Genomic DNA, 13,425 nt, shown 5'->3' with positions numbered 1-13,425 from the left:
TGCCGATATGATTATGAACTATTATAAGTACAGAAAAGAATCATGTTTGAAATCGGAAAAATATGAAAGCTCTTCGATCATTTTTGAACGCGATGCTATTTTTCTAATTGGATTCAACGATCTATGCTAAGCTATGCTAACAGTGCTAAAATGAGCTGAACAGACAACATTAAAACTCAAAGTATTAACTTCTGGGGGAGTTTGACATGAGCCTCTTTCCCAAAAAAGTGTTTTGTTCCTTTACATCAGACCTAAAAATATACGTATGGAGAATGAAGACAGAACACAAGCTATTTTTGTTGCATTTAATCTGTTACTCATTAAAATGTGCACATTTGCTAATATAGCAAAGAGTGAGGTTAAGACCAAAGCTTTTCTGCATGATTCAAGACAAAACACAACCTAACTTTAAAAGATCTACATATGAAGAGTTTGGTTACAAAATGAGAAATCGTTTTTTTTATTGTGCATTCTAATTAATAATCATACTGCAGTTGGTTTGTTTTGATGTATACACAATAAACACAAGAACATGAAAAACAGAGTTATCTCATTTTGGAACCAAACTCTTCATTTACACCCCATATGAAAATCAACCATGTTTTTTTGTGGTACAATTGTAGTAACCATTGATAACTTGGGCCAAACCCATTGTTTTACAACAGTTACCATCATTTACTAGTTTTTTTTCCTCAAAACCACGGTTAATTTGTGATAACCATTATTTTGCAACAGTAACCATGTTTTTCAATTTTAAGTGTAGTAAACCATGGTAAATTTTCATAAGGGACCATAAAAAGTTGCATCATAATTTGTGTTGTTTCCACTAATGAAGGACACAGAAGACCCTCATTTACATTGGTTTGTGTTTGTATCTTTCACGTTTCGCACACATCTCAGCTCATCTTAATAATAACAAAACGCATACATTCCAAAAACAACAGGAAATGAGAAAAGCAAATATACATAATGTCATATACTAATAGGCAGTTAATCAAAGTCAACACCAGTAAAAAATCTGTTTCCAGTTATTCACATGCCACAGCGTCAACAGTTGTATTCTAACCTAACGCTTTTGCAAGATAATAAAACACTTTAAAAATCACCATGGTAACCACAGTTCCCGAGGTTTTCAAATATAATCATTTGTACAGTTAGCGTTACTACAGTCAAATTAAATCACACGCACAGCGTCAGAAACGTGACGTTTTTGTAAAAGTATTTGGTCAGAACCTATAGTCACCATGATTCATTTCTGGAAGCCCTGATCAAACCCTTAAATAAACTAAAGTATAACATAACAGACACAAAAAATTATCTTTTTCTTTTGAAACAGTCTTTATCTTATTAGTTAATGTAACATTCGCACACCCACCCACGCACACGCACACGCACACACACACACACACACAAATTAGAACCATAAATTAGCATTAGCATCTGTTTCTGTGGGCCGCTATACATAGGTCGTCCGCCATATTGGAATGGTGTGAGCAGGTGTCATGAGGTATCGAGTCCCCCGTTTGACACCAGTCCCCTTTAGGACCCCGGCTGGTACAAAAATTCACATTTGAATGTTCGGTTAGTGCTTTGGCTAGCTTTGTTTCGAAAGTGCTAGCAAACTACGTAGTTCTATGCTATGCTAGTTGATATGTAAGCCCACTAAAAAGGTTAGAACGAGATTTGTTTGATTTCACTACCTATAGCCTCATTGGGTTCGCCAACTTTGTGAATTTGAAATACGGGACCAAATCAGATCTTTGCATTAGTGCTAATTAGCATATTGATGACGTCATCGCATCGTATTTGCGTTTAATCTCTAAATGGTTAGGCCTACATACAGAACTCTAAAGTATTATAATATTTTAATACAATATTTTGCGCAATAAAGCCGTTCTCATTTACATATTTTCTGTTTTTGTTTTCAGAAACAAAATCATTCTCAAGTGTCGTGATCGCTGCTTCAATCACAGGTTAGATCAGCGGAGCAGACAATTAAAAGCACATGCAAAGTCACGTACAGGACAAATCAGACAGGCATAAAATATGGGATGTCCCGTCTAATACGGGTGCGTTGACAACCCTTAGCCTCATATACACACTAGCATAGCAAACACTTAATGTAAAAGACGTTAATGATAATTTTAGCAAAGTTCTAGTGACATGCCTCGTCATGTTATTTTGTAAGAATTTGAATCAGGCGCTAAAAGAGTACCCAAATAGATGTTCTTTCAGCCAATAGAATCACTCGGGGTCCTAAAGGGGACTCAATTCGAGGGGGGACTCGATACCTCATGACACCGGTCGGTTAACACTCAAGATCAAGCTGTCTGCTCTGTATGATAATGAAAACCTGTTTATTGTCTTGTAAACTGAAACATTATACCTGCTACACTAACACATGATAAAAACCAAATGTCAACTGTGAGTGAAGTCTGTGGACTGTTCCAAGATGGCGGATACAGTGCGTGGAGCGCTTGAATGCGGCATCAAGTGTACACACGCGCGCTTGTGTTTCTGCTCTTGAGTTTGTTGTAATTAAGACTGGGCAATATATCAAATATTAGATGATATGCTGAAGACATCAAATGCTAGAATATCATGAAATGATTTTGACGTAACTGTATAAAATCTCAATGTCCTGAAGACGGCAATGGGAGTCCATGATCATTTAATCTCCGTCAAGAACGAACAATGGAGCATCATGGAAAAACTCAATTGGAGGTATATCACCCAGCCTTAGTTATAATGCACGTCTCATGTTGTTTATCTCATGTTGATGTTTGTGTACCTTTAAATGATCCAGTGAAACACACCGACACTGCAGATCACATTCACAGTTTACCTCATTATAAACCATGAGCATTTCAGATGCTTTTCAGCGTAAACTCGCATGGAAATCCCTGTTCGCCTTTCTCAGTATAAGAGTTTTTAAGACGCTCGACGATGCTTCAGATGACGTCGTGTTGTCATCAACCTAACGTTAGTCCAGCTGAAGTTGTTGAAGTTTCACTCCAGGTTACGGTGTGGTTCTGTCTGTCTGTCACGTGTTTATGTCACAGTGGTTGAGTTTTGTCCTCTGATGGCGCACCAGGCCATGAACACATCCCTGCAGATGAAAACAAACAAACACTCATATGAGAAAAAGACGGAAGCACGGCAGGAAAACTACATCCTGTTTGACTATGGTACAGAACATTCAACCGGTTCATTTATGGAAGCAGAAAAATCTGTGACATCAGCTAAAAAAGAAGAATATTATTATGAAGAATGACTCATTTGTTCCTGGAAATACAGCGTGCTATGGGAACTCATAAACAAACACAGAACATCTCAATGCTTTTACTACTGAAATTGTGATCTTTTAAGACGAGATGAAATCAGAATGGACTCAAGACTCATTTTCCCCACTGGTGACACGTGTGCGACCCACTTTCTCAGTTGCTCGCACCAACTTACAATTTAGTCGCACCTTTTTAATAGTAATCATAATGAGCTTGCGTAACGACCTCAGTTGATGAATCATTCTGTTATTTTGTCGCTCTGTCTTTTAAAATAGTCAGCTATAGACCGCTTCATATTTGCGGTTTTACACTTCCGAGTCCAATAAATCCAAAATGAATGCAAAGAAACGTTGAATTTTTTTACAGTTTTTATTATTTAGTTTACAAGTTATATATATCTGACACAAATCAATCCTCCTTTATTGCCCTCTTTGCAAAGTTGTAATTTTATTACAGCATAAAATTAGCTAGCTCAAAACTCAAAAGTAGGGATGTAACGATTCACTCGACTCACGATGCGATTCACGATAATTATCTCACAATACGATTTTCACGAATCACGATTCCTTTTTTACAATAAATTAGTTTACAAATTAGAAATGAACAAGTGCCCTTTTATTATTTCTCTTTTTGAATTAAAAAATATATTTAATGTCAAACAACAAACAAACATTATTTAATACAATTTAATCCAAAATTAAATAAAATGAATATGCATTACAAATGAAATAAGTAAATTCTCTTTAATATGAACAAAGACTGTGTTTATATTAAAGAGACAACTGTTATTTGTGATCGAAAGAGCACAGTCTTTGTGCTTTTCTTAGCTTGGATTTTTTTATGCTGTTATCAGCGTATCCACGTTTGCTGGCATAAGCTGAGATCTCTGTAAAGCGAGTTTGCAGTAAACACAGCGAGCCCTGCTGTTCCAAACATGTATCGCGATGGTTTAACATTTCAACCGACTTGAATCGTCACATATTTAAATGAGGTTTTAACGGGCTCATGGTGAATCATTACATCCCTACTCAAAAGTAGCTCAGAACTATACATTTCCCACACATTGTCATAAATAAAGTTTAAATACTAAATCTTACTAATCACTCTTGTTTAATGGTCAAAGCACGCGTGTGTTGTGAGGTGTTTTCAGTGAGTGATTTGATGGGTTCAGTCATTGAGTCTCCTGAGTTCAGTTTTTGACATCATAAGTTATTTCAACAAAATGGGCTCAAATGAGTCATTTCATTGCGAAAACTGTTCTTAAGACAAAATCTAAGATGGTACTTAAGAATGTTTGTGAGAGCGATTTTCAAACATTTCTTAAAACAATCTCTAATATTTTCTTAACATCATCCGTTATTTCGTAAGAATAAAATATATGGTTACACTCGCTTGCTCATGTGGTAACTGTAGATGTTTTATCATATAAACTTTATGTATGTTACAAGTACATCGCATACTTATATAGCACATATATATATATAAACTGGATTAGCATTAGCCTAAACGGCATTTACCACCACGTGTTAGCTAATATGTTAGCAATATACATATTAAAATACATTAAGAAAAAACTGTGTTACTACGGCATAATACTTGTGACTCTCTCCGTTTCGAGTCACTTTGTCCCAGAAAGGGATCATTATTATCATCTTATCATTATTAGATCAAAATAAATATTCCTTAATGGCAAGTAAACGTCAAATTAATAATTCTGGCGTGTGAAACAACCAAAATATACGTTTTAAACATCTTACCTTTTGAGACTTAAGACAACCGTTACGCTATTGTGATTTTAAGATGATATTTACAACCGCTTTTGTATAGAGAGTTCGGTTTCTTCTTCATTTATCCTGAGATCAATCTTGAGAACATTTTTAAATATAGTCTTAAAAACTTTCTTGTGGGCAATACGTAACATTCCTAACTTTTTTCTTAAATTTGAATATAAGAAATAACATGTCAGTCAATGTCATGTCAATCCGGCCCCAGATGAGAGTGGGCTGACTGAGGGGGGGAATAGACGGATGAATTAGTTTTGACATTTATTTCTCATCTACTCTTAATAAAAAATATAAATAGTCTAACTTAGCTCTGTATACTGTGTTAGGTTATATGAGACCAGTCTTCTTTTTTTGATTGCACTTATGCTTTTGTTGTACTTCTGCTGTCCCAATTGCTTCTATTGCCAACCCCACCTGTAAGTCGCTTTGGATAAAAGCGTCTGCTAAATGACTAAATGTAAATGTTATGTAAATGAGTTTAAATAAGATAATGCACCTACGTAGTATTTGACAGCAATTTTACGATTATCCAATAGGTAGCATTTTAACACTTTAGTGATGCGCGGATGGCGGTTATATCCGTGGGCGCTGTGGATGGATGATCCGCGGGTCGGGTAATAAAAAAAACATTCTGATTAATTGCGGGTGGGTCGCGGGTGTATGATATCATATACAATATTAACAAAAGTCCTCAAAAAATACGAACATGTTTTAAATGCATTTTTAATCAGGCGCTAATTTGCAGTAATTTAAAACAAATGCGCGCGTGGCGGCGGAAGATGACGGTCTATTTCTTAAAGCAGAAATGGAGGCAAAACGGATCTGAGAGAAATTTAAAAAGGGAGAATTATAAAACAAAAGGAAGGAAAGATAAGTACCATGTGGGAGCGTTTCAGCGAAGTGGTTTAACGAATCAAGTGCTGGGTATGTAATATGCAACGACAGTGAGACACTGTATGTATATGAAAGCCATAAGACTGGTACCTCTTATATGGTACATCACTCGAAAGATTAGATTGAAGCATTTACAGACAAAGACAGTGCTAGAAAATGTGCTGAGTAATTAAAGTAACGATCGGGTCCGGATATCTATATCAGAGAAAACTATACGTGCGTGCGGGCGGGCGGATAATTTATCGAAGCAGCGAGTGCGGGTGACATTTTAGCTTATCAGCGCATCTCTACTGTAGCCTACATGCTTTGAATTAGCAAAGAACATCGTTTGGTAAAGATGAGCGCGACAGGTGTTATGCTGAAAAACGCACCCCTGCCAGATTCTGCACCCCCTCATACCCACAATGGTTAGGGTGAGGATTAGGTGTTAGGGGAGGGGTTAGGATTAGGTGTGGAAAGGGGAGTGGTTAGAATTAGCCAATCAGACAGCATGTGTTTGAAGGGGGTGCTTAATCTGGCAGGGGTGCCTTTTTCGGCACAACACCGGGAGCAGCAGTTCAAATTCGCAACAAAGTAACGTTATGTCTGCTGAAGCGCAAAGTCCTGCAGCAGCAGACGACTTGGTACCTAAAAGAAAAAGCAACGCTTATGTTTGGAATTATTTTGAAAGTCCGTGTCGACCTCGCGACACGATTGCTCACGCGTTTGAAATAAGCACACTCTACGACAAATTTTCACAATGGTAGGCCAAAATAACAGACGCCATACATAACTGTAATTGTTTACAGTGTGTTTGGGATCTTAAAAGTTTGAGGTTTTATTTATACTTGTTAATTAAGGTATTTAAGATACTGCTGTTATTCTCTTAATTTGTCATGACATTTTTGCATGACAACTTTATTTAAAAACATGACCACAGTGTAAGTGGTTTTAAATAAACAGTGGGATAACGTTTCAATAGTTTGTGATTTTGCTTGGTCTTTCTTTGATGCATGTTGTTAAAACCAACACAACAAAACCTAGTTTTTTTTAATAGTAGTCAAATCGCATTTTAATCGCAAATCGCAATTTTGGTCAGAAAAATCACAATTAGATTTTTTCTTCAAATCGTGCAGCCCTATTATTTTGAACCAATGTGCTGATGGACGATCTAACCACGACCCATTAGAATATTTCTAGAAGAGTAAGTCAGGTTTAGATTTTTTTACTTGTTGGTATTTGATATAAAACATGATGACATGTATCCGAACAATATGTCCAGAACCTCTGGTATAAAAGTAGGTCCACAACAATGAAGATCTGGTGACATATTTAACTGTGGACATGGGTTATTCTTTAATCCCTGTGTGCACCGAACCTATTTTGTGTTATTGCTGCCAAAAAAACTTTTTCATTCCATATGGCCGTAGACCCCAGTCCTGGTAGAAGTTCCAGTATGGCAGATTAATATGTTATATAAAATAGTTTCTTGAACAGTGTCCCAAACAACATGTGCTGATGGAGGTGCAGTTTTCCTTTATTTTCATTAAATACTTTCTGACCCCAAAATTCAACTGATTACTGCAATTTTCCATCTGTGATCTGTGAAGAGTCTTTGGCCACTCAAATTCTTCTCATAGTTGTGCATTTAGACAATATAGACAATCTCCAGTCCATTGAAACTTCTTGATCATTGCCCTGATGTTGGAAATGACATTGTTTATTGTTTTAAGCATTTCCTTAAAGCCATTTTGTATTTTGTGAAGCTCAACAGAACTATATTATTTGGTCTTATTCATTGTGTTAAATGATTAACAGGGTTTGGGATTTGTGTTACTTATATTTATTATCCTGTGCAACTAGAAATCATAACTGGACAACATCACCTTGGTGTGCTAAGAAAATGTAAATATCTATGAGAATATACTTGGGATGTATTTTACTCATTAGAATTTCTAGGGTACCAATAATTGTGGCCTGGGTGTGTAAGAAAAAATATTCTCAATGTGATATTCCCCCACTTCAAATTGTTTTACTTTAATGAAATGTTGGAATATTGTAGATTTTTAAAATAAAAGATCAAAAGGAGAAACAATGCAGATTCATTTGTAAAGCCTTCTTTGCTCATATTTACTAAGGGTGCCAATAATGGTGAGCAGGACTGTACGTAAACTTGTTGTTGGATGCTCCACGAACCAAAGTAGGACCTTAAAAATCACAAAATATTTACTCTTTAATAGACGCGTAAAACACTGGTAGTACCGGTGACACCGGGAGGCGAAGATGAGGCCTGTGCGCATGAAGCATTTTACTTTCAGCGATATTTGCAAACAGCAATTGCTTGAATTAACGCTGGGTTCAATATCTTTCTTAATAAAAACACACAAAACTGCAAAAAATAACAATGGCATGAATGAGAAACGAATAAAAGAAAAGTACAAAACGGAAATATACATAAATGGGAAGGTTATACTCAGTGTTCCTTGACAGAAAGGCCTCCGCCATCATCTTGTCACTGAGCTTACGGAGCTAAAACTCAGATTAATGATGATTTTTATTTATGTACACTCTTAGTGTGTGTGTGTGTGTGTGTGTGTGTGTGTGTGTACCTGCAATGCGTGGCCACACACTCATTACTGCAGTACTCTCTGTCCCAATCTTTACTGTGGATGGGAGGGTTGTTACAGCCGGCACGAATGCACACACTGGGAGCGTCTGATGGACTCACGTCTGGACCCGGAGAAACGTTTAACTCCACCTCCATCTGAAAAACAATCACGTGCATGCACTGTCACATGACCTCACCAATAACTCTTCCCCATCATATTTATCCAGCGAATGAGTAAAAACTGAATCTTCTGAAATAAATCAGAACACATCAGGAGGCAGTAATCCCATCAAGTGTTGACAAAACTTTTGAACTCACCCCTTCTTCACCCGCCTCCTGAGTTGCCGACGGTGACAAAGCCGCCACAATGGTGGTGGGCCGGGGCTCCTCCCCTGCAATCAGTGTGGCATCAGGAGTGGTCACTATGATGGGTGTGCTCACATCCGCCTGCACGAGGGCGGGGACTATCTTGATTTTCAAAGGAGGTGGTGGGGGCGCCGCTGCGGTCACTTGTCCCGTGCAGGCACCCCCTCGCGGTTTAGCCTGGAGAGGGGGCGGGGCCTGGGAATGTACCATCTGCTGTAGACGAGGGGGTGGGGGGGTGTTCTGCATCTGTTGGAGGGGGGGAGGTTGGCGAGCGGTCGGAGGCGAGGACTGCGCCTGTTTGGGAACGACTATTTTAGTAACAATGGGCGGGGCAGAGGACGTTGCGGCGGGTTTGTGCGCCCCCGTGCGCGAGCGTGTGGTGACCTGCGGCAGGTCTATGATGATGTTGGACGTGCAGATGTTGGTGATGGTGTTGTTGTCCGGGGCGAACTGTGGGATGCGAGATGAGCGCGTCGGGGTCGGCGTGGGTTCGGGGGCTGCAGGAGGAGATGGAGGTGCAGCATCTAACACTTCAATAGTTGCCTGCTGTAAACAAAAACATCAGTAGACATCAGCTCATACCGAGGAGGTTTGGATGACCAGTTCATATTTATAACAAATAATTCATAATAATCTCTTACATTCATGTGGTGATCGTCATTATCGCCAAAAGAACATCATTACCCTTGATCAATAAAATCACTTAAATTCTTTGTGTTATACAGCGTTCACACCAAACGTGAGAAATCGCTTTCCACGCTCTTTATTACTTGCTGGAAATGTTTCTTATTTTCGCGTGAGTGACGCGAAAACACTTTGCGGCAATTCATAGCTCGGGTTGAACATTTTCAACATGCGTGGAAGAATGCCTCAAACGCGCTGCCCGATTCGCGTCATTCGCACCGCCTGCCATTGACTGTGTATGTAATTTACTCACACGAAACACTCAATTCGCATTTGGTGTGAACACAGCATTAGATATTCCGTTTCACTTTTGCACTAGTCGCATTAAACGAAGCGTTCCAAACTGTAAACCATCACTTTGTTCTTTCCTTTCATCTATGGCTGTGATCGCAGCAAGAGCAGCGTTTCATTTTTATTATAAACATACATTTCCAAATAAAATCCTCCAGATACTTATTTACGCAGTGGTTATCACTAATGTACATCTGATGGTAGATATATAATTGGGCTGTTCAATGATCATTTGCATTCAGAATAAAAGTTTGTTTACACATAATATTCACTAGCGATCAAAAGTGTAGGATCACTCTTTATTCATATTTTATTATACCCATCAAAACCATGAAATAACACAAATAACAAAAATTTCTGAACTGTGACGCATGATGTCCCAGAATGCACTTCAGATGTCGTCTGACCTCACACACATGCACGAGCAGCACTGACCTTTGACATCTGACCGGCTTTATAAGCTGCCAGCATTTTCAGATATTCCCTCTTGGCGGCTTCTGTCTTCCTCTTGTACACCTGAAGAAGTTCAAGCAAACAAAATCAAGACCTCAACGACATCTCGTCCAGAGCACGTTGTTCTTCATGAAGGGTGCGTCTACCTGTTTCTGCTCCTCCCCCAAACTATCCCACATGGAGGCGACGATCTTCGACACCTCTCCGAATGTGGCGTTGGGATTCTGCCCCTTGATGGCGGCCTGCGTGTCCCTGAAGAACAGCGCGTACGCCGACACCGGCTTCTGTGGCTCGTTTGGGTCTTTCTTCTTCTTGCCCTTTTTCCCTCCTCCTCCCGCACCTTTCCTCAGAGGAGCGGAGGATGCCGGAGCTACAGGCGGATCCGACCGAGAGGGCGAGAGAGAGACCACGGAGAGAGAGACGGGTGAATCCACCAGCAAGCTCTTCTGAGCCGGATGGGGGGGAAACAGAGGGGAGACACGGCAGAAATGTCACACCACACATTTAAGGGGCACGGCCAACAACAGAACCAAAAACATACGACACCCACTTGTCTGAAATCGTCCACGTCATCGTCCTGCAGCGAATCAGACGGCGAGCCGGCGTCAGACGGCAGCTGGTCAGGCGACCGTGTGCGCGGCAGAATGGGGCCGCCACCTAGACTCAACCCGAGCTGGGCGCTCAGTTCCGATTGGTCGATAGTGGTCAGCTGGTTGTGCCCCAACAGGCCGTGGTTCATGTCACCCAGAGAGACGTCAATGGTCATCGGCGAAGAGCTACTGAACTGCGAACCAAGAGGATGGCTGAGATCCTGCGGAGAGAGAACACCACATCAAAAGACAAATCTAACACTGCGGGGATTGTCGTATGGAGTCTGACTGAAGTGGTACCATTCCCAGGGTGGATCCGAGCATGGGTCCGGCCCCCTGCTGACTCATCAGACCGAGATGCTCCAGGCCCTGCGAGGGCGCATTCACAAATGTGGAGGCGAAAGAAGGATCGTTCCCGCCGACCACGGCGTTCCCCGGCACGCCGGACGATGGACCAGCATCACCCAGCTCTCCGAAGTGAGAAACGCCCAGCGAAGAGTCGGGGTCCAGAGATATGGGCGGGATCTCAAACTCCTCATCGCCCAGGTTGGGTGTGTGAAACGGCTACGGGGACATCAACATGTTAGGACCACATTAGAGTCATATCACGAACAGTGTGTGTGTGTTACCTCTGCTGATGAGAGAAAGTGATGACCCTCTCCGCTGATGGTCAGGTAGTTCTCACCGCCTCCCGGGAACTGATCGACACAAACACACAATCACATGAGGCACTACACAATCTTCACTCACACGTGCAGTTTGCAACATACACATAATCATCCGATACTGTCCGGTTCTCGTATCTGACATTTGAATGTCAACACATTTCAGTCGCGCGTGTTGGTGTTGTGCGTTCCTGTCACCTTCTGAACGGCGTCGAACCCGTTAAACGCCTGAGCGTCCAGAAACTCCGGCTCATCGGACCGCCCGGTTCCGTCCGATAAATCCGAGTAAAAATTCAGATCCATCACGACCGACAGTAGATTTCCGAGCTACACATCTGTCAAACGCTCCTCTAGATCCGGGCCTGACGCGCACTGCGGTCGCGATCAGATATTACCTTCGCAACACTTCCAACAATACATATTGTGCAAAGACGACGTGAAGCGCAAACTCAGTCCCGTCCGATCACAACGGCTCCGATCTAAGTCGATTGGAATGACAGCACGTGGAAAACGCGCAGCAGCGAAAGAGCGTCGAAGACGTGAGTCGCGCTTCTGTCCGGTCGCGAGCTCGAATCTGTGGATGCGGGACTTCGGGACGACTCGTCGAGGGGAGTTCAAGCATCTCATCAAGCTCATATTTCACGAGTGGGTTGTGTCAGACACGGGAAAGAAAACTTTCTCAACGCCACGAACGCGATTAAACCGCAAACCAGTGCAGACAGGAATGCTTTATTAACGCGAATCACTTCGGGACCCCCGCCACTCGACATAATGGTACGACCCGGGGCCTTTGGAGGAGAATTTTATAGTCGTCCAAATGACGATGACATAGTAAACATGTGTTGTCGTCGTTTAAAAAACATGACGTGTTTAATCCCTTTATGTAAATGAAATTATCTGTCAATATATAGCATTTTAACAGTCGTCTTTTAACTTAAATGCAGATGACACGGCCGACCTTTGCTTCGCCGTGACGTTGAGTGCTCATTTAAAGTGACAGGAGTGCGTTGGGACTGAAAGCAGATTTGTAAATTGGGAGATGTGTGAGTTTCACTGGTGTGTGTGTGTGTGTGTGTGTGTGTGTGGGGTTCTACACACATGAACCAGTTCTACTGCCGACGGCGTCTTCTTACCTCCATTCCGCCCTGTCAGCCACACGACTCTTCTCTCTGAATGTAAATGTCCGATCAAGAGGCGATTCTTGCGGAACAACAGCAAACATCTCACCAATCCTGGCACCTGAACTTCCGGGTGGCGTAGATGAGCGGCAGTGACGCAACGGCTCGCCCCACCCTCACGAATGTCGTCGGTGACGCGTCGCCGCCATATTGGGAAGGTCGAGACTGACCGATAAAAGCATTTTCATGCGACAGTTTTAAAACTACTTATAATATTAAACGCAAGACATTGAAAATGAATAAGTGATGTATTGAATTATGAAATTACAAAGTGATTTGGCTTATTGTCTTCATTAATAATTGAAGTGTTCCTTTGCAATTGATTTATTGTGCTTATTTATAGTAATATCAATTAAACTGAAGTTAAGTGAAAGTAACTAAAAAAAATAGTTTAGCTACACAATACAACGAGAAATGTGGAGTTATCCGTTTTGTTTTTGTAAATAAACTCTTCAATTGTTGACTCAGAACATTCAAGGTAGAATTCACAAAGTACTAAATCATTAAACATATTCTTAAAATATTTAACATTTACATTTGGTCATTTAGCAGATGGGAAACAATGGAAACAATTGGATAACCAAAAAAAGTATAAGTTCAATTAAAAAGATTATATAAATCTTTGTGATCTTTTAAACCACATTTTTAA

The 13,425-nt window shown here is 40.7% G+C and overlaps 1 protein-coding gene across 5 annotated transcripts; it reads right to left on the bottom strand.

The window, feature by feature from the left end:
* Positions 1 to 291: 291 nt before the first annotated feature.
* Positions 292 to 13,233, bottom strand: LOC130435181 (TOX high mobility group box family member 4-B-like). Of its 5 annotated transcripts, none has more exons than XM_056765951.1 (9): positions 12,732 to 13,233; positions 11,563 to 11,631; positions 11,234 to 11,497; positions 10,894 to 11,154; positions 10,490 to 10,789; positions 10,326 to 10,406; positions 8,868 to 9,461; positions 8,551 to 8,705; positions 292 to 3,109 (listed from the first exon to the last, which is right to left on the bottom strand). In XM_056765951.1, the coding sequence occupies exons 1-9, from the start codon at positions 12,735 to 12,737 to the stop codon at positions 3,052 to 3,054; spliced, it is 1,788 nt and encodes a 595-aa protein (XP_056621929.1). In that variant the 5' UTR covers positions 12,738 to 13,233; the 3' UTR covers positions 292 to 3,051. The 5 variants fall into 5 exon arrangements, with proteins under 5 accessions (XP_056621929.1, XP_056621768.1, XP_056621853.1 ...); XM_056765790.1 differs by lacking the exon at positions 12,732 to 13,233 and adding an exon at positions 11,797 to 12,687 and having other exon boundaries at positions 8,868 to 9,458; XM_056765875.1 differs by lacking the exon at positions 12,732 to 13,233 and adding an exon at positions 11,797 to 12,687 and having other exon boundaries at positions 8,868 to 9,458; positions 10,490 to 10,786.
* Between the last annotated feature and the right edge of the window lie 192 nt (positions 13,234 to 13,425).

Source organism: Triplophysa dalaica, chromosome 1 (assembly GCF_015846415.1).
Source record: "Triplophysa dalaica isolate WHDGS20190420 chromosome 1, ASM1584641v1, whole genome shotgun sequence".
NCBI lineage: Eukaryota > Metazoa > Chordata > Actinopteri > Cypriniformes > Nemacheilidae > Triplophysa > Triplophysa dalaica.
This window is presented reverse-complemented; position numbering and strand designations above follow the sequence as displayed.

What these genes read in the sequence shown, in the direction of transcription:
- LOC130435181 (XM_056765619.1), bottom strand. Translation starts at nt 11,901, where the DNA reads ATGGATCTGAATTTTTACTCGGATTTATCGGACGGAACCGGGCGGTCC. An exon ending in GGTTCGACGCCGTTCAGAAG is followed by an intron (nt 11,632 to 11,796) that starts GTGACAGGAACG and finishes TGTGTCGATCAG; the next exon opens with TTCCCGGGAGGCGGTGAGAA. An exon ending in AGGAGGCGGGTGAAGAAGGG is followed by an intron (nt 8,706 to 8,867) that starts GTGAGTTCAAAA and finishes ATTGTTTTTCAG; the next exon opens with ATGGAGGTGGAGTTAAACGT.